At 38.2% G+C, this 22,484-nt stretch overlaps 1 protein-coding gene across 1 annotated transcript; it reads right to left on the reverse strand.

Annotated features, from left to right (window-relative positions):
* Nucleotides 1–2,503: 2,503 nt before the first annotated feature.
* Nucleotides 2,504–6,283, reverse strand: LOC117317961. The gene is made up of 4 exons (XM_033872930.1): nt 4,846–6,283; nt 3,709–4,535; nt 3,257–3,405; nt 2,504–2,907 (listed from the first exon to the last, which is right to left on the reverse strand). Exons 1-4 carry the CDS (start codon nt 6,071–6,073, stop codon nt 2,556–2,558), a joined length of 2,556 nt encoding a protein of 851 aa, XP_033728821.1. The 5' UTR covers nt 6,074–6,283; the 3' UTR covers nt 2,504–2,555.
* Nucleotides 6,284–22,484: the final 16,201 nt, after the last annotated feature.

The raw sequence follows: 22,484 nt of genomic DNA on the forward strand, positions 1-22,484 counted from the left end.
GCGAAGAGTAGGCACAGCGGAAACGTTATAGTATCCAGGTGAGCTTAAACATGATACCCTTTTGTACTACATGTATGGGATATGGTTGTTAAATTGCCATTAAATTCGACTTCGGTTTTATTTCCATGGCGCTTTCAATTCAATTCCTTTATCGTGTTATAAACATCATCATAAACCTGACTGTCAACTGTATCATAAAGGGCTGACTAATCGATAGCACTAGGTATATATAGTCAACATCCCTTTATTGTATTCATATTACCGTTTGATGCGAAACAAGCCACCAGACTGATGAATTTTCTAAAATTGTAAGTACTATTTCAAATTGTTATACACTTTAGATGAGTTTGAAATCATGTCAAGTCAAAATTAAGGGACAAGTTAAGCCAGGGTAGACCAAACATAGGACATTGTTCAATATAACCTGATTCAACATTTTTTACTGGTTTCCGGAAAGATTTTGTTTTTATATATATTTTCACAGGAAAACAATTATATTTAATATGGCCACTTCATCTAAGATTCAGTACTGTCATAAATTAGCTATTGAATTATCTGTTTGTATAGAGGTTTGATTTGGTTATTATCATATAAATTATTAAACTGCACGCTGAAAGCATAACCCGGACGACTCTATCGTTACATAGTTAAAGATATGGACATTATTTTCGATGTTGGCCTTTTGTTGGTGTCAAAGACGTGGTAGAAGAGTATTTAGAATAGTCACGGTAAACCTCTCAAATGCGTGGATCCCCTAGAAGAGTATTTCGAATAGTAACGGTTCATCTCCCAAACGCGTGGATCCCACAGACACATACCTATACAATATATACCCAAGGGCCTTAACGGTTACCCGAGATCCAATAAATTTCAGTCATTAAGGCCTGATTTGATCCCGCCTATCTGCCCCTTGGGGTCAGTAAGAGCAAATGTGTGCATATCATCAAACTGCGAGACTGTACTGACAATTCTAAAAAGGTTAGATTGGGGGGTTTTTTGACCGAAAGGGTCATGATGACCTATCGTCATCGTGTTCCGTCCGTCGTCGTGCGTCGTGCGCCGTCCGCCGTGCGTAAGACTTTTTCTTTCAAAATGCTACTCCTCCTTAACCCTTGGGTGGATTACTTGTAAATTTGGTTTGAAGCATCATTGGGGGAGGGCACTCATATTTTATATAAAGAAGGCTGGTGTGACCTCTGGGGCCCCAAAAGGGGAACTTCGGTGAATGTTTGCTTTAAAATCCTACTCCTCCTTAACCCTTTGGTGGATTTCATCCAGATTTGTTGTGAAATATCAATAGGGGAGGGCGATCACATTTAATATAAATGAGGCTGGTCCGATCCCTAGGGCTAGAAGGGCAGGGGCTCAAAAGGGGAAATGGACTGAAATTTTGCTTTCAAATCCTACTCCTCCTTAACCATTTAGTGGATGACATCCAAATTTGTTGTGAAACATCATTGGGGGAGGGCAATTATATTTTACATAAATGAGGCTGATGTGAACCAGGAGACCCAAGTGGCCGCGGTCCCCAAAGGGGGAAATTTGGTGAATTATTGCTTTAAAATCCTACCCCTTTTTAACCCTTGGGTGGATTACATCCGAATTTGGTTTGAACCATCATTAGGGGTGGGCAATCTTATTTTATATGAATGAGCCTATAGTGTGACCCCTGGGGACACAGGGGCGTGGCCCCAAAAGGGAAACTTAGCCAAACTTTTGCTTTAAAACGCTAATCCTGAATGGATTACAAGCAAAGGTTTGAAACATCATCGGGGAAGGGCAATCCTAATCAATATATATGAGGCTTAGTCCGACCCATGAGAACAGAGGGACATGGCCCAAAAATAGGAACTTGGCTGAAATTTTGCTTTTAAGATGCTGCTCCTCCTTTATCCAACATTGATAAAAACCAGATTTGATCTGAAACATAACTGCCAGCGTATAGACAATTTATGGTAATGATGCTTGATTGAGGGGTGTGTCTCTGTAAGTGTTTTTCAGATGACCGTTAAGGCCCATGGGCCTCTTGTTTCCTATGACAATCTAACAGATGGTGCTTAAATATACATATCGAATAAAAAAAAAGCTTACCCCTTCCATAGGGGAAAACGTGGGATCCGAGGTTAATTAAATTTTACAATTTCGGTGAAGCTTTTTTTTTTTAGAATATTCCGTCTTTGATGGATTCTACCATATCGGAGTCTCCATAAGATATTTGACATATCAAGTCAATTTTGCCTCGCCTTAGGCCCCTTTTGGTGGGGACTTCATGTGTATAATTCTCATTTTGATAATCTGTGGTCACGAAAGGTATTTCCAACATTTCATTCAGTTTGCTCAATGGCGAGTCATCTATTTAGCACTACTCATTACGCAGGGACTTTCCTGGGTATTTTGGGAATCGCCAAAAATCATCAAATTGGGAAAATTACGTCGTAAAAGGGGGTAATTGGGAAAATTTGTAAAACTTTCTGTATTACAAAATAAACAACTTTAACACCAATTAATACTGTTTTGATGTTTTAATCACTGATATTACACTTGTACAATGTACTTTACAGGGACAAGTGCCGATCTTTTGCAAGTTTGAAGTTTTGAACAAGTTGTTCTAATTCATATTCCGTCAGGGTACTGGCTCCCTCTATGTTAATGCGCATTATTGCATTAATTGACTTGCAACTCAATCTGCTGCGCATTGGGGTTTTTAGCAAAGCCATTTGGCTAAAGCTCCTCTCCACTGAGGCCGTTGATGCTGGAATAATGTTCACCAGGTACAGAAGCTTGCACATCATTGGAAAAGATTCTTGGAGTACAGGATCCCCAGAGACTTTTAAAAACATTGACAGCAGATTGTTAACCTGGTCACCCTCATTACTATTGGAAGGCTGTGGATTTCTGGCTTTCATTCTGTAAAAAAATTATTTCATGATTTTTGCAAAAATTCTGCAATGTGCAATACATGTATGATTATGGATCATGTCAATGAACAAATGATTTAATTAAATTAATTTTATATTAGCCTATACAAAATATTTTTGAAGTGATGTAGCAAATACAGAACTACTTTATTTCAGATTAATAAACCTTTAGTGAAGATCAGGTTCATAGTCTTTATTAATCAAACTCAGCAGTAAAGTCTTTGGTAGTTCAGGAAATTTATTATCATATGAAGAGTTATTGTAATGAAATGATGTTGATTATACTTAATTATTAATCTTTTTTATTTTTTTAACTTTCCTATTCGATTAGTACTGACCTTTTCATGATTTTGATTTGATGCTTGAAGGCACAGTATTCAGCTTCAGTTGCATCTGGATCAAGATCCCTCTCACATCTTGTCACATGACCTTGGAAAATGTCCTCTCCAGGTTCCCCATAGTGTCCACAAAGTACAGTCAATGCCTCCTAAGGTAAAAAAAACTTAAGTCAATAAACAGAAAATGTCTAGGATGAGTCGAGGTAACTGCGTTTAATTATGATTAACATTTTAATACTTGTCAAAACAGCTGTGAATGTCTGACTTATTGTTAATGATTATATTAATAATGAATCAAAAACTATCATTGAAGGATCAGTTATTGTATTTAAATTGAACAAGGACTGTGTTGGTCTCCAATAAATAAAGATTTAAAAAATCAACAAGTTCAATTCTTTCTAATTCTAGAGCATAACTGGAGTGAATATAGGCCTACTTGATATTTATAGTACCTTTCCATGGTTTTGAAGATCAACAGCACTGGCATTGGCTTCGATCATACTAGGATCCAGAGCCTTCCGAAAAGCATCAAACACAGGGTGCATGTAGAAAGCATCATTGATTTCTCCAATCAAACTGTCTATAAATGGAACAGCAACATCTTTAATAAATGCTTTGATGTCAAGGTTCTCAAGGTGACCTCTGTGACGCCTTTGCAGATCAGTTCTTTCATTGATGATGAGAAGCAACTCTGAAAGACGACTGACATATAACTGATCCCCAATCTGATTGTTCTCTTGAAATTCAAGATAAGTCTCTTTAATGACTTCCAGGTCAGTTACTGTTGCTTTCACTTTCTCTTCCACATTGCACAGTACAACATCTGTTTTCTGGAGGTAGAGGCTGAGATGGTTCAGTGGTTTCAACACATCACTCAACACGCAGATCATGGCAACAACATTTTTCTGTACAAGAATAGATCTCAATCCAAATACCTCTGGTTCACGTTTTTGTTGGTATATTTGGTCCAGAGCATCAAGCACCGACTCGTACCTCTCAATAAACCTTACGCATGCTTTGCCATGTGACAACCACCTAGTTGTAGCAGCCCTGATCAACATCAACTTGTCCATGCCATATACAACTTGAACATCTTGCAGCACAGCAAACCTTTGCGGGGAGTACTTGAACAATTTCCATATCGCAAGTAAAGCCTCATCTACCTCAACAAGTAAAGGAAATGTTTTCATCAAATGTTTAAGGCAGAGGGCAAGGCGATGACAGCGACAGTTGATGTACAGGCTCTTTGGTGCATAGTTCCTAAATCGTCTTTGAAGACCTACAAAATTGGAAATGAAATGTTTCAGATATGTAGAAAAATATTGATAAATGAGCATGTATACTATTTAACAATATTTACAATATAATTTAAATAATCAATTAATATTTCAACACAGTCATAGTGACAGAGTGAATCCCACTGTAACTAATAATAATAAATTATTAACTTGATCATGGAGACAGTTTGAGGATATAGGCAGTAATCTTAAAAGTGCTCATCTTTGACTTAATCTAATGTTGTTGTTTTTATTTCTCTTTCTCATGTTATTATTTTTACAAGTTCATTTTTTATTGAATAGTATACTTACCAGTACGAATGCCACTCATCGAGTTGGTGCCATCAAAGGCAACAAACCGACATTTTTCAATGGGTATCCCTTTTGCTATGAGAAAACCGTGGAGGACATCCATCAGGGTGGCACTGTCTGTCTTTTGAACTTCAACCAAACCCATGAAGTGGTCTGTGAAATTGGATTGAGTTTCATGGTACCAGCGGCAAAACACAGATAATTGTGTTTTGTTGGCCTCGTCGGTGCTCTCATCAGCTAGCAAACTGTAAAATGGGGCTTTGCGTAGAGAGTCCAGTAGGCTTTGCTCAATGTTCTCCCCTATTAATTCAATTAATTCTGTGGCAGTTTTAACTGATAGGTAAGTAGCCTGTGGTGGTGCGATTTCAATATGCCTGGCAATATCCTCTACACCTAAACTTGCAACAAATCTCACAAAATCTTCAAAATTTGTTTGGGCCCATTTCTTCCTGATGATAAAGTATATTGATTGAAACAGTTTTTTCAACACACTTGCATTCCTTTCTTTTTCAGCTTTAAGATCAGACTCATTTTTCATTGACAACTGTTCCAGTACAGACATTTTTTGTTTCAAACCAATTTTCACTTTCACTTCTGCATTTATTTTGGATGCCTTCAGATGTGGGGTACTGTTTGCATGCTTATCTAATAATCGAGATGGATGTGTACCCAATGTCTCAAGGCCTGGGGAGATAAATGGAGACGTAACACTTATCACACTCATAGAGCTTGAATCTGAACAGTTACTGCCATATGTTAATTCACACAACTTACAAAGGTATCCTTTTTCCGAGGTGTGGTAAAGCCAAGGATAGTTGACAGTATATCTGTTCATGTCAAATCGCCGCCGATCTATGTTACTGTGAGCTGGCTTAAAATCAATCTCGGCCCGTGTCTCCCTGAGTTGAACTTTCTTTTGAAGTGGCGTGGTAGTCGTGGAGGCAACCATAGCGACTGGAGTCTGTACAGCTACTTCCACTGAAACTGTTTCACTTTGTTTGCAGATATTTGCGCCGTCGCTATCGCCAGTAACGGATTTTATTTCATCACACAATTTGTTAATGTTATTATCACCGACGTCAGTCGGTTTGCACTCTGTCTCGTCATTACTTGGTGCATCGACACTAACATCAAGTTTTTGTCGTTTTGAAAAAAACGCTGATATAAGCGTCGAACTTGGCTTATTTTTCGGAACCTTCCTCACATAATACTTCCCGTTGTGAGACATTTTGTTTCTAGCGGATACATCATTTGAACGCTTGTAAATAACAATACTATGTTCCTTTCTTATTCAAACGCTCAAGCGATACAGATTTCGGTGATTTATAACAAACAAAACGAAAGTAATAAAATCCGGATTTGAGAAAATCGGCAGCAAGATTGGGATTTTTTTTTTCCGGATTGGGAATTTTTATTGTTTTTTTCTAATTGGGAACGGTGCCGATATTCGGTACCATTTATATAGGCAGGAAAGTCCCTGTTACGCCACGTTGTTTTAAAAGAAAAATGTAAGATGAGATGTTGTATAACCGTGATTTTTGTTTAGAAAATTAAAAAAAAAAAAAAAATCTTTAAAAAAGATAAACGGCATAGTTTTAATGCTGGTGGTTATAATGTAAAACTGACGGTGAAATAAATAAACGAACTCAAGCGTTTTAGCACGAATAACAAAATTATATCAGTTTGAATCATTTTTGGTAATAATAAGACTGCATTTGAATCAGAAATATAATTTTATTAATGTGTCATTTAAAAAGATAATCTACTTATTCAGCTTGCATTCAATCTTTTCTTTGTTTCGTTTTTAACTGAACATCTGCATTTTGCAGTTATCGCTACATTGACCAATCACACACTTCATCTTGACCAGTAACGCCACCTGTCGCATCATATCCGGGGCCAAAAGAAAACTAAACGGCTATGCCGAAAAAAACTCAATTTTGTTAGTCGTTAAACTTAACAAACTTAACTGGATATTGTAGTTCCAGTTTGTGTTGTATTAATACGCTGATAAGTATAGCGTGTGACGGATGGCATTTCAACGTACATCAATGCCAGAGCTCCCAACAAGACAATATAATGACAATGCCAGACTAATTTAAATATTCGCATTTATATTATACATTGTATTAGGCAATTCTTAAAAATGCTTAAATGTTTTTTATTTAGTTCTTAAAACAGATTTTCACACTTTAACACGAACAAAACAACAATATAAACTTGTTTGGAAATCAGGATTCATTTACCGCTCTTAAAAGAAACACACGCCAACCATATTTTGAATGCGAAATAATCAAACTTAACACAAAACATTTACATGCCCTGACACTGATTATTGAAATACATATCCTCACCGTATACCCAAACGCGATAGTATAAGGTGAGGATCTGTATTTTAATCAGATTGGTGTAAATTGATATATTTACCTCTCCTGCGGTAAGTTAAGACTGAATATAATGTTGGATACTAAGGATTTCATTTGAGATCAGCCGTGCAGGTAGGGCGTAAGAATTGTACCTTCTGTCCCCATTGTATGATATCGTAAGAGGCGACTAAATTTGGGATCTTATCTTTCTCTTCTTCTTAACAACTTCTTCCTAATGTCTACCTTGACAATGTCTCACTTTTGGCCTTTAGTTGAGCGTTCGCCCCTGTGAGGAAGGCTTTGGGTTTTGTCACCTGGCCGAGACATACCAGTCTCTAAAAATCGTAGTTGCTACTCCTGCTTAGCACTCAGCACATAAGGAGTGGGGCGACTGGTTTGCCAGTTGTCATAATAATATGACCGGGTGGGGTGTGCTGCTGGGTGTTTTCGGCAGTATTCTTCAGTGAGGTAGCACTTTAAATTGGCAAAAGTCGTACTTGCTGCCCCCATTGCATGATCGTAAGAGGCGACTAAATTTGGGATCTTATCTTTTCTCTTCTTTCTTAACAGCTTTCTTCTTCCTAATGTCTCCCTTGACAATGCCTCAATTTTGGCCTTTAGTTGAACGTTCGCCCCTGTGAGGAAGGCTTTGGGTTCTGTCCCCTAGCCGAGACCTACCAGAGTCTTTAAAAATGGTAGTTGCTGCTCATGATTAGCGCTCAGCATATTAGGAGTGGGACGACTGGTTCACCCGTTGTCAGTATAATGTGACCGGGTGGGGTGTGCTGCTGGGTGTCTTCGGCAGTATTCTTCAGTGAGGTAGCACTATAAATCGGCAAAAGTTCCGGCCTATCACAAGGAGACTTAATACGAACATACCGCTGCCTCCGAAAACACACATACGCACTCACCACACGCATGCATGTCGCACGCACGGGAGGCCGTCCTTAAATGACCTTAGCTGTTAATAGGACGTTAAACAAAATAAACCAAACAAAACTGGATTAAAGGTAAAATAATACAATATTATATATCATTTTACAAGCAATAGTTTAATCATTTGATATGATTAATGCGTAATCAACAACACTGATTAGAAGTGTTTGAAAATAATATCAAAGCATAAAAACTGACTAGAAATATTTGATATAAAATAAATGACTAGGGACAATTATATACAAATATTGACAACCTATATTGTAAAATAATTGAATACCTAGAGTATACATATCACAACTTTTGTCACTTGAACATTAAACAACAACTGGAATACACAATATGTAACTGAATAAAAATTTGAGTATTTAAAAAAAAAATGGACAACTTTTGATTTTGACATCACTATTTTGAAAAGCACCTTTCCATGGTTCGGCCTTTTCAGAGTTGTGTTTACTTCAGCTAGCTAAAGGTCTCTGGCTATTTTTTGGTTCTAACGCCAATCGGCCTTTAGCAACTGAATCCTATAAACACGTCGTAAGTTCTGCCCTGGAAAAAAAGGGACGATAATATCGGTATTCATGAGTGTAAACTTTGTGACAAAGGTGTGTACTTACAGTTTAGGTAAAGAATGAAGTGAAGTAAGGGGCAATAACTCTGTTATGGTTCCTTACGGCACGTAATGATAACACGAGCTAATTCGCCTATTTTGCCGGATATAATAGCGATTTGGGAGCCAAAAAATGGCTCGTAGGATTTGGATGATTTTTTGCATCATTGTAAAACTCGGCTCGATCTAGGTCTGAGTGTATCTGGTATCCCTGTGCAAATAGTTTTTTGTGGGATATTTTGGGTTAAACATGGCAAAATCGTCATTTTTACCGAGAGGTTCTGTTTAAATTGCCCTAAAAATTCGAGAGAAAAAAATCCAGGAACATATATAATGCACATTATAAATAAATGTTTCCTGAAGAAAACGGTCCGTTTAGTGTTTTGATATCTTCAACAGAACGGTCAGAATATTGTTTTGAAAATGGCATATTTTTACGACCTTCTCAGTATTTTCCGCCTTGCAGGTAGGGCTTAAGGATCGTAAGTGGCGACTGAATTTGGGATCTTATCTTTTCTCTTCTTTCTTACAAACTTTCTTCTTTCTAATGTCTCCCTTGACAATGACCAGGTGGGATGTGCTGCTGGGTGTCTTCGGCAGTTTGGTTTATTTTGTTTAACGTCCTATTAACAGCTATGCTCCAGTGAGGTAGCACTATAAATCGGCAAAAGTCCCGGCCTACCACTAGGAGACTTCACACAAACATACCGCACGCATACACGTCGCACGCACGGGAGGTCGTCCTTAAATGACATTAGCTGTTAATAGGACGTTAAACAAAATAAACCAAACCAAACCAATGCTTGACATGATCAAAATCCGGACTTTGAAAATTTGACATTCTGAACAGTATAAATCCGCATGGCGCCTGTCATAATTTTTTCGCCGTGTTATCCGCTGACATTGTTGGGGTAAGTCTTGTTCTACTTTCCGCGCGTCAAATGATTGTAGTTAAAATTATTCCGCGCGTCAAATGATTGTAGTTAAAATTATAAATATTTTCAAGTTCTTGTCGAAATTGCTCACAACAGCCAACAGTTCACAAAAATCATGATGGAAAACATAATCATCGGTAGAATTCCGTTTTGCTGATACATCTATACTGATGGTAACAGTTATCGGTTTTTTCTCATGGTACCAGATTACCCCGTCCAATAACAAATCAACAAGAACTCTGTCTCTCTCTCTCCCACACATACGCACTCACCAAACACATGCATATCACACGCACGGGAGGCCGTCCTTAAATGATCCAAGCTGCTGTTGATAGGACGTTAAAAACATAAAACCAAACCAAACCAAATCGTATGACAAGTTGCGAGTTGTAACGCGTTAAAAGAAATTAAAACAATACAATACCAACTCTAAGTTTTCTATGTTGATTGGTTATTAAGAATACTATAATATCAATTCTCTTCTGTTTACTTTACGTTTTAATAACACTTGTTTCTTTTCATGTGACAGGTTATTAGCCCTTGCGGCTTTCACTCAGTTTCATCAAACACTTCCAGTCATGTCCGAAGAAAATATGTCAGAACTCGTCGGAGACTGCGACAGAAATCGGTATAATTGCAAGAATAGCAATATATGTTATTGTGATTCCCTATGCGTGCTCTATCGGGACTGTTGTTACGATGCTTCGACAAGTAAAACTGCCAACATAGGCAACCAATCCATCTCAACGCGCTATTCGGACTGTCAAAAAACTGAATATGATGATCAAGCAGTATTCGCTGAAACTGCTGCTGTATTTATGATTTCGAAATGCCCAACTTCATGGAAAGAGCACGCTGTTAGGTCCAGATGCGAGGTCAACAACAATCACAACAATGTTTTTGATACAGCTCCGGTTTCAAGCGGAAATGGAGATATGGTATTTAAGAATAAATTTTGTGCGGCATGCCATGATATAAATGACTTTACTCTTTGGAATATTGAAATAAAGCTTTCACCTCAATTCAGTTTTCAAAACCGTGTGCCATTTACTGAAAACATTGCTAAAGCTATATCGCACAAACTTAGTTCATTCCGATACATTCCTGTCACTAAAGTGCGCAAATGTCACTATTTTGTGCTGAGGAAGGAAAACACACAAAACACCACCTCATGCTTCGATGGATACCTAGGACCATTATTGGTAATTACCGACGGAAATACATATCTAGCAAGAAATCGGGAATGCGCTAAAGAAATTATTGGTTCATCGTCTTCGATCGTTAGATTCGTTGGTTGCTACACTCTAGCAATAACGCAAAGTAAGATGTCTTATGGTGGAATTATCAATCTATCTATGTTGCATAATAGAGCATTGTTGCACGAAGAAACAGCCTGCGAGGAGATGGAAATTAACCTATCTTCGAAAGTAAGCACACACACACACACACACACACACACACACACACACACACACACACATATTTATATATATATATATATTAGATAAGAATGACCTATCGACAATTTGAATCTCTGCAGGTAGGTCAGAAGAATTGTTTCTGCTTCCCCCATTGCATAATCGTAAGAGGCAAACTGAATTTGAAATCTTTTCTCTCCCTTGTTGTCAACTTTTAATGTCTCAATCGACAGTGCTTCACTTTTGGTCTTTTGATCATTCGCCACTGCGAAGAAAGGCTTTTGGGGCTATTCCGTGGTCGAAACAAACCGGTCTTAAAATGCTAGATACTAGTCTTACTTAGCGATCAGCATTTTGGGTGTGGGACGACTGGTATTTCGACTTACGGAAGCCTCCCAAAATATACACGCATGCAATTCACGCATACATCTCGCACACGTACAGTGCTTCACAGTAAAAGGTTGAGAGCATGCATGACAAAAATGAAGATTTTCTTTTCGCAAAGTTTAACTGTATGATATGCTTATAGAGGCGGTGCGGGTAGGGCGTAAGAATTGTACCTGCTGCCCCCGTTGCATGATTGTAAGAGGCGACTAAACTTGGGATCTTATCTTTTCTCTTCTTTCTTGATAACTTTCTTCTTCTAATGTCTCCCTTGACAATGCCTCACTTTTGACCTTTAGTTGAGCGTTCGCCGCTGTGAGGAAGGTTTTTGGTTCTGTCGCCTTACCGAGACATACCAGAGTCTTTAAAAATGGTAGTTGCTACTCCTGCTTAGCGCTCAGCATATTTGAGTTGGACGACTGGTTGGCCCGTTGTCAGTACAATGTGACCGGGTGGGGTGTGCTGCTGGGTGTCTTCGGCAGTAGGCTTCAGAGAGATAGCACTTTAAATCGGCAAAAGTCCCGGCCTATCACAAGGAGACTTAACACGAACATACCGCAGCCTCCCAAAACACACATACGCACTCACCACACTCATACATGTCGCACGCACGGGAGGCCGTCCTTAAATGACCTTAGATGTTAATAGGACGTTAAACAAAATAAACCAAACCAAACCAAAGTATATCGGTATATATGAATTGGCCGACTGGAATGTCCTGCTGGGTGTCATTTGCATTAGCGAGGTAGCACTATAACGTAGGCGTCAATTTCGGGTAATCACAAGGACACAAACACCAATGCAACGTACCGGAACTTTTGCCGATTTATAGTGCTACCTCACTGAAACATACTGCCGAAGACACCCAGCAGCACACCCCACCTGGTCACATAATACTGACAACGGGCAAACCAGTCGTCCTAATCCAAATATGCTGAGCGCTAAGCAGAAGTAGCAACTACCATTTTTTAAGACTCTGGTATGTCTCGGCTAGGGGACAGAACCCAAGGCCTTCCTTACAGGGGCGAACGCTCAAAAGTGAGGCAGTGTCAATGGAGACGTTAGGAAGAAGAATGTTGTTAAGAAAGAAGAGAAAAGGATAGATCCCAAATTTAGTCGCCTCATGCAATGGGGGCAGCAGGTACAATTCTTATGCCCTACCTGCAGGGCAAATTTTAAATGACATCCTTTGGGTAAACCAATATATTGTTTAAATATTTCGTTTGACATTTCCTTTTTTACTGGCCATTTTTTGGTCCCAGTAACCTTTACACTATTAATTGGCCGTTACAGATGTAACTAATTACTAGGTGCTGATAGTTTATGTTTTTTGTATAATACTTTGCACAGTATTATTCCCGTACTGTGCCTCGATTTCTAACCTTCTTTCATATAAAATTCGTTACATATAATTATTTATTATGGTCAAATTTCATTTATATGATAATATAATGTTTCATTTTCTTCAGGACGGATGTCATGATCTTCACTGTCCGTACAACTTTGTTCCATTCTTCGGCGTATGTTTGAACCTAAGTATTCTGGTTAACGATACAACAGGTTTTATTCATGACTTATTATTCCAAGCTAACGATACAGTAAAAACAGATGTAGAGTTTGTTATCCCTAACGTAAAATCTACCCTGGCCGTACTGTCGATGAACAGATATACTAAAAGGATATGGAAATCATTCAATGGACGTGACAGTGAAACAAAAGGGAACTGTACTATGCTGAGACTGGTCATTATTGAAGGCACATTTTCAGTTTTAAACGCCACATTACGAAGTCACTTCAAAACTTTACAACACAAAACCAGAAGCTATTCATTCCTGAAGGATAATGTCCTATTTGAAAACATAGGGAATATTGATGAAAGTACATGTAAAATAGAAACATCCTTGGACAACCCGAGGTATATACTTTCTAATTTCGACACTTTACAAAGCCACCATGTACCATGTCCAGCAGTGTATGTTACTCGGTTTGATGAAACTAACGAATCCGGAAGTACCAGAAGTAGACAAATTGTGTACCGTATCCCGGCAACCAGGACCATTATCAAAGAAGAAGACTTGGTTCGTAGGGACAAAGATTATTTCGTTTGTACTCGCACATACTTCCTCAAGTATGCACGTGCTTCTATCGGAAGTAGATGCTGTACTTGGGATACATGCGCAGTCAACATAATTATTGTGTTTTTAACCTATTTTTATGAACTGTGAATGACAATGATTGTGTGGCTGGTGATGTGTCCAATCGTGTCTACTGAAAAACGGCTCTACTTTTAATTTTCTCAACTGAAAATGGTACAACTGCTTCGGCCATGGACATAATTTAAAACAGCAACATTACAAAAGCAATATAATCTGTTCTGATTTGTTATCTGCATATAGGGAATGTTGAGCACAATTTTGTATGCATTGTAAAAACAAACTATTAAATCAGTTAGCTGACATCAAATGCGTTTAAAATCATTAGGTATTACTATGTATTCACCCACCACCAAATCCAGCTTTGTCCGTTCGTACTCAGCATCTGTGCGAGGTGCATTAACATATTCATTGCGTCAAAAAGCAAATCATCGCTATAGGAGACCATTTTCTTTTTTTACTCATTATTCGACATTAAAATCCCACTGCGAGTGTGTTTTTAATGGCAGAATGAACGGAAACCCATTTTGAAAATTCTATCGACTTTCGGGTACACCACACCAGTCGACCTCGGCCGTTCTTAAACAGTTCTCAAGTTTCACCTGTTAATTTCTCATGTACATCGACAAGTGGCCATTTCAACAGTTGAAGATTGTTATTATTATTTTTTCAAGAGGTTCTGCATGAATAAAACTAAACATTCATGTGTAGGGTTTCGCTTGGTCCCTAGTAGTACATTTTCATTTTCGAGACTGAACAAGAAACTAGATGGATGGCTGACAGGTGGCTGTTTTGGATTTTTCACGCTATTTTTCAGAAAGTTCTTCATGGATCTCCTCACATTCATTTGTCCCTGGTTGTACCTGACCTGTTGCTTGCTACCAGAATTACATGTTCATAAGCTGTGACTTTAATATTGGGATATTATTCTTAATCAAACCAAGCCAAACCATAACCAAACGTCCCTGACAGGAATTCTAAGGTCTCTGTCCATGACATTCCGGAGTATGGAAATAAATTATAGTTTCTAGTCCTGCTTAACGCTAAGCAATCTTAAGAGTGGGGCATTCGGTTTGAGTGTAATGTGACCGGGTGAGATGGCTAAAGTAGTAACTTCAGTCAGGTAGCACTATGAAATTGACATCAGTTTCCCGAGGAGATAAATCCAAACATACTGCAGCCGCCCAATACATACAAAGTGTACACACTTCCACACGTGCATCTCGCACAAGGGGATGCCGTCCTTAAATGACCTTAGCTTGTGGTAGGACACTTCCCAACTCTAGTTATGTAGCGGAACTGGACCGGGTCGATCATCGGCGACCTGGTAGCTCAATCGGTAGATAATTCGGCTAGTGTTCGGAGGTCCCGGGTTCGAACTCCGGTCTGGCCGTGCATTTGTTCACTCCTACAACATTTGGTGCCGTGACCAAACCTTGTTTAAAGTGAGGTGAATACTTGACAAGGGGATACCCGAACCTGGGTTATCAGTTGTGAAGTCTTCGGGGTCGAAGACTTAAAAAAAGGGAGGGAAGAGTGTAGCGGAACTGGACCGGGTCGATCATCAGCGACCAGGAAGCTCAATCGATAGAGCATTCGGCTAGTGTTCGGAGGTCCCGGGTTCGAACCCCGGTCTGCCGTGCATTTTTCCAATCCTACTGCGGTTGTACATAATAGCCTGATCAATCGAAAAACAAGATGACCGTAAGGCAGCCATTTTCGATTTAAATTTCTTATTTGTGGTCCATCATGCGTACATTTACTTAAAGAGGCATTCCTTCATTCGAACGCCAGATGTGTGTTGTACAGTAAGTTATGAATAAAAGAAGTGTACACTCAAATTTATGAGTAATTGTGACGAAATAAATGTCATATTTGTACAGAAAATCCGCAAAACTCTGCCGCTCTGCATCAGCACTGGAATTTTTAGCCACGCCTCCTATATATGCTTCATTTAAATATCACGTGACACCATCATTTCGCCTAAAATACCACAACTTCGGTAAAAATTACATTGATTTGTAAAGTTTATCACCGCAAAGAGAGTGGTGTGGGTGTACCGTTTTAGTTGTGATGATACACCCCAATTAGAACCCGTTTTACCTCAATTACTTATTTAAGGTAATATGCATAACTAGTAAATGAGTTCAAAAATATTAAAAAAAAAAAACCATTTAAATATTACACACAAACATTATTTGGAAGGGGGTAGTTTCACAGGTTGTAATGCTTTAAAATGAAATATCATTGTTGGGAAGTTGGAAGGAGATATTGATACACATAATGGTGTGTAGTCGAAACCGAAGGGCAACTTTAAATGATGAGATGTATATATGTTGCAAATATAGGAAACCTTGGTTTAGACACAACAACACAAAAATTATTTCACATGTTTGTATACAGAATATATACATTAAAAAAACCTCTTTGCAAAGAATCAGCTTCCTAATACCATTATTAAGTGAATGGTGAGCAATTACAAAATTATCAATGGGGAATAACTCCGCAAATACGGGTGTAAGGGGCATGATTTTGGTATGCGACACTCCGGCTCATCAAGATGTATATTTGTGTCAAGTATGGAGAGCCTGGGTTGAGTAGTATTGGAGTTATGGTCTGGACAAGTAAAATCATCAAAGGGAAATAACTCCACAAATACGGGGGTAAGGGGCATATTTTGGTATGCGACACTCTGGCTTATCAAGATGTATATTTGTGTCAAGTATGGAGAGCCTGGGTCGAATAGTACTGGAGATATGGTCCGGACACCATATGTGCCCGAAGTAAAATCATCAAAGGGTACTAACTCCACAAATAAGGGGGTAAGGGCCATGATTTTGGTATGCGACATACCGGCTCATCAATATGTATATGTGTGTCAAGTATGGAGAGCCTGGGTCGAGTAGTATTGGAGTTATGGTCCGGACACCCTATGTGCCCACCCGCCCGCCCGCCCGTCTTTCGTCGGGCGTATAAAAAAGCTGTTCCGACAAATTTATGCTAATATATTGTCAATGATTATGTCGCATCGAGTTCAATTCAATTACTTTGGATGTAGAAATTATTTTACACAATCAAAGTGTTACAAGGTTTTAGCTATATCAATTTTTCAAAGTAGTCTACTTCGAAATTTCATAAATTAGTGAATTTTCAAATATCTATAAGTGGCTTCATTATAAATGCCATATCAACATATTTCAACCTTATGTTTATAGGTAACAAAGAAAAGAGTGTGCGGGAAACCTGTTCTGACGAAACTTTACTAAGATTATGTCAATTCTTACATTGTATGTCGCATTAAATAAAATCAACTAATTTAGTGTGTGGAACCTTGTATTAAATTATGAAATTTGGTTTGGTTTGGTTTATTTTGTTTAACGTCCTATTAACAGCTAATGTCATTTAAGGACGGCCTCCCGTGTGTGCGACATGCATGCGTGTGGTGAGTGCGTATGTGTGTTTTGGGAGGCTGTGGCATGTTCGTGTTAAGTCTCCTTGTGATAGGCCGGAACTTTTGCTGACTTATAGTGCTATCTCACTGAAGCATACTGCCGAAGACACCCATTAGGACACGCCATCTGGTCACATTATACTGACAACGGGCGAACCAGTCGTCCCACTCCTAATATGCAGGCAGGAGTAGCAACTACCATTTTTAAAGACTCTGGTATGTCTCGGCTAGGGAACAGAACCCAAAGCCTTCCTCACAGCGGTGAACGCTCAACTAAAGGCCGAAAGTGAGGCATTGTCAAGGGAGGCATTCCCAGGACATTTTTAAGGGGAAGCTAAGTAGTCTGTAAGTGTATTTTAAGCCTACACATATTTTCAGTTGCAGTGTGCTTTAAGATGAAGATATGTAGGATATAAGTGTATTTTAAGTGGAACTTGTTTACATCTTAGTCCCTTAGATAAATCTACTGAAGTGGATTTTAAGCGGTATTGTACAGGGCCAAGTGTATTGTAAGCGGTGATCCTAAGGGGATTTTAGGTGTCTAAAATATTTAAATGAGCTATGCAGTGAATTTTAAGTAGTCTTCCTAAGTGGGTTCCAAGTGGTTATCCTAAGGGGATTCCAAGTGGTTATCATAAGGGGATTCCAAGGGTATCCTAAGTGGGTTCAAAGTGGTTATACTAAGGGGATTTTAAGTGGAACTCCAGCACCTAGATTAACTGTAACAGCTATTCCAGTGAAATAAATATCCAACAGGAGGCTACCGGAAATGCAGCTTTCATGGTGCTGTTTGAATTGAAATCATGGAAATCTTCTCTAAAAAAGTGGTTTGTGTTTGACAAACCTAGAGTCCTCCAGTTGGTTAGATATTTTAGTGGAAAAGCCCTGACAGTGAGTCTGTATCTTTGAACCAATTTATAGTCTTTCAGCTGAAATAAAAAATATAAAAAAATACTTAACACTAAAATATAGTTCAAGGTATAGTATTTAATTTTGCTTAGTTTCATTTTTTTTATGCAACAAATGCTGTTCTTGTCTTTCCTGCATTCGCTCTCATTGATGATAGCTGGTTGGACAGCGCTTCTCTTCACTCTCCTCTGCTGGACTAAGAAAACGCAGTGGAGAAATCTGAAATAAAAAAAAACAACATGTTGCTTATAATCGGAACAAAGCAACAAGGCTTGGGAATGTGGGTCATTTACCACTTTAAAAAAAATCATTACTGACCATTTTATCTGCATATGTATGACGTTCACATTTCTATTGGCCAATCAGAATTTCTATGTGCCGATGGCCAAAGTTAAACAAGAATACCATGGAATGAAACCATCATTATATACACTCTTCTGATGTGAAATGGATCATTGTATCAAAGTGTAGATCTTTAAAAAAAAAAATGCCATACTGAAATGCTCCCATCAAATTTAGATGAGGTTGAAAAAACTCGAAGAAACATAAAAACAAACATTCTACACAAAAATAATCTACCTACCAACTATGGCATCTATCGTCACGGGTTGAAGCCGGCAATATGGACCACATGTCTGCTTGGACACGGTCCCAGAATCTTTCCGCTGAAAAATAACCATTGAATATGTTATTTCCCAGAACAGAAAATAGATCATGTCAATTTCAACTGTTCTATAATGAACAAGAAAAACTGAACAAGCTCAATCAGATAAAACCAAACTAAATCTGCAAAATTGTTTGCAATTAATGCACAAAATTTTAAAAGTCAAACTATCTCCGCGTCAGTGTTTGAACAATTTCTTTAACTTCATGCACATTTAAATAGAATGAAATTTGAAATCCACTGAATCATATATGATTCATCAGAAAAAGATTTAATGCAAAATTTTAATACATTGCTTGACACTGTCACCACCAGAGAAATAACAGATATGGCCAGCCATTGTAACATTTGTTGCATATGAGCTAAGATGCTAAACACATACAATTATATTTGTATTGTAATTATATTTGTTTCCCGTTCCTTTTTTCTCCTCGTTTCTGAAGTGCCTCCTCCCTCTGCTGCTTGTATAAATACACATTTGCACTGTTCAGTAGTTTAACCATTTATAAAGAAAAAGTATTTATGTTGAACAATGAATACATAATAAACTATACAAACTCCAACAATGGTAACATTATCATCAACAGAAATCAACTGGTTGACATTAAATAATGCATAGTTGCTGGAAAAGGAATGTGATAAGCTACTGCTTTCAATATTTGTTTCAAAATATATGATAGTAGTTTAGCACTTTGATACTTATAGAGATGCAAAAACTTACATTTTTTCCCCTGCCTTGTCTGCAGGGTAAATCCCTGGTTTTGGGATTGTGATTTGTTCTGTAACAATTGAGGTTTAAATGATGATAAAGAATTTCATAGTATTTACAGTTTATCATTTAATTTCCTTTAATTGTCTAAATATAAATTGAGAGAGTTGGACTCTTCATTTATAATGAATTTCACTCTTCTTTCAAACATCAGTAAAGGGAGCTGATTTGTTTACGTTCTGTATCGTGCTTTCGGAATGCCTTGTAGTTTTCGATGTCCTCGGGAGCTTTCATTAATATGAACACTGTAAACGGCGGGAAATGTCAAGTTGATCAGCCAAGGCCCACTGAGTGATGGAAGCGAACGGCGTGTCAGTTTGAAAGGTAAGAAGCTTTTACGACAAGTTTAGAGGACCAGTATATTATAGTATAAGATATTATGAGACCACGACAGTTCTGAAATGGGGGTAGATCTAACACACTTGAACGAAACGTAGATAGATCGATCAGTCAGGGATCATACTATATTTTTTTTAGATCGATGGTCCATCATTCGTGATATCGATGTCAGTTCTTGTTTTGTAAATTAAATACCTCCTGACCTGTATAGGAGAACCTACGAGAAGTTAAACTATAAATTGTTTCTTCACCGTCCAAGATATGAAAAGTTTCATTTTACATTTTATATAGATCGATCTATATTTTATATTCACATGTTCCGAAATCCAAGATGGCCGCCATTTTGAAAACACATTTTAAACTTCTTCTCATGTTCCACCAGTGCTATTGAGCTCACACTTGCCAGAAATGAACCTGAGATGGTCCTGACCAAGTGTTGTTATTTTTCGGGTCGTTCCGAAATACAAAATGGCCGCCATAGCCACCATCTTGAAAAACACATTTTAAACTTCTTCTCGAGTTCCACCAGTGCTATTGAGCTGAAACTTGCCTGAAATGATCCTGATATGATCCCGACCAAGTGTTGTTATTTTTCATGTCGATCAGAAATCCAACATGGCCGCCGTGGCCGCAATCTTGAAAAACACATTTTAAGCTTCTTCTCAAGTTCTACCAGTGCTGTTGGGCTGAAACTTGCCAGAAATGATCCTGACATGATCCCCACCAAATGTTGCTATTTTTCGGGCCGATTCGAAATCCAAGATGGCCGCCATAGCCGCAATCTTGAAAAACACATTTTCAAACTTCTTCTCAAGTTCCACCAGTGCTGTTGGGCTGAAACTTGCCTGAAATGATCCTGACCAAGTGTTGTTATTGTTTGGACCGATTCGAAATCCAAGATGGCCGCCATAGCCACCATCTTGAAAAACACATTTTAAACTTCTTCTCGAGTTCCGCCAGTGCTATTGAGCTGAAACTTGCCTGACATGTTCCTGAGAGGATCCTGACCAAGTGTTGTTATTTTTTGATTGGTCTGAAATCCAGGATGGCCGCCATCTTGAAAACCACATCTAAACTTCTCCAGTTCCATTGGTGCCATTGAGCTGGAAATGGGGGCGAGGATGTTAAGGAAGGAGGGCCAACAAAGTGTTGTTATTTTTCGGCCTAGTAAAATCATTGACTTGGCAGCCATGGCGGCCATTTTCTTACATGATTGTGCAATCATGGTTTTCCTGAACAATGCCTATTTCAAACTTCTTCTCAAATTCCACCGGTGGGATTCAGCTCTAACTTACCAGAATTTATCCTTAGATGGTCCAGACCAAGTGTTGTTATTTATTGGGTCAGTCAGAAATCCAAGATGGCCACCATGGCCAACAGTGCCACTATATACTTGCTACAGAGAATACCTACTACAATAATATAAGGGTTTTAATTTAGAGTCAGATGACCGTTAAGGCCCCTGGGCCTGTTGTTTTTTTTAAATATGTTAATAGTTTTTGCAAAAAGTTTGTATTAAACTGATAAAATTCTGTATTTTTGAAAACGTCTTTCACTTGTAGATGATCAAGCTGTCTTTGTGGTACAATATAGGCCCTATAAGGAAAATAATTAAGTTTTAAAGCTACATTAATTAGGTTTTATTGATCTATCAATTAAAACACTTCCTAATAACAATGCAATTATGCTACATCATCCATCAGACAAAGTTCCTTGATCTGAAAATCGCTTGCCAAATCAGATTTTTACTCAGGGACTTGTAAAACAAGTGTTGTAAACAAGTGCATGGTTTTCCAGAGCCATGATCATGAATTACTAGGCTAGTGGTGACATACAAATAAAATTAAATTCTTTCAAATATCAAAAAAAGCTGATTCATGTTATAAACTGAAAAATAATTACATGTATAGATCTATTTAATTTATCTATCTGGCAATTTTTTTAAAGATGGGACGAAAAGCCCCTAAAAGCCATGTGGACGTGGACAAGAGCCACTTAAATGGTAAGTTTAATATCTAATCACTTAACTTCAGGATATGTAAGTCATAGTGTACACATAACAGACAGGTATCTCTGAGGAGAATTATCCAAGATGTCTGGGCTGTTCTGTCCATAACTATGGGGTGTAACACTAACTTCAGGATATGTCAGTTGTAGTGTACATGTACACAACAAACAAGTATCTCTGAGGAGAATTATCCAAGATGTCTGGGCTGTTCTGTCCATAACTATGGGGTGTAACACTTAACTTCAGGATATGTAAGTTGTAGTGTACACATAACAGACAGGTATCTCTGAGGAGAATTATCCAAGATGTCTGAGCTGTTCTGTCCATAACTATGGGGTGTAACACTTAACTTCAGGATATGTAAGTTGTAGTGTACACATAACAGACAGGTATTTCCCAATGAGGATAATTCTCCAAGATGTCTGGGCTGTTCTGTCTATAACTATGGGGTGTAACACTAACTTCAGGATATGTCAGTTGTAGTGTACACATAACAGACAGGTATCTCCAATGAGGATAATTCTCCAAGATGTCTGGGCTGTTCTGTCCATAACTATGGGGTGTAACACTTAACTTCAGGATATGTAAGTCGTAGTGTACACATAACAGACAGGTATCTCTGAGGAGAACTATCCAAGATGTCTGGGCTGTTCTGTCCATAACTGAAGTATCAGTTAGATATGACAATTTTTTTTAA

Source organism: Pecten maximus, chromosome 19, assembly GCF_902652985.1.
Source record: "Pecten maximus chromosome 19, xPecMax1.1, whole genome shotgun sequence".
NCBI lineage: Eukaryota > Metazoa > Mollusca > Bivalvia > Pectinida > Pectinidae > Pecten > Pecten maximus.

Coding starts and splice junctions, on each gene's coding strand:
- LOC117317961 (XM_033872930.1), bottom strand. CDS start 6,073: ATGTCTCACAACGGGAAGTATTATGTGAGGAAGGTTCCGAAAAATAAG. Junction 4,536..4,845: donor GATGAGTGGCATTCGTACTG/GTAAGTATACTA, acceptor CCAATTTTGTAG/GTCTTCAAAGACGATTTAGG. Junction 3,406..3,708: donor ATCTTCAAAACCATGGAAAG/GTACTATAAATA, acceptor TTTTTACCTTAG/GAGGCATTGACTGTACTTTG.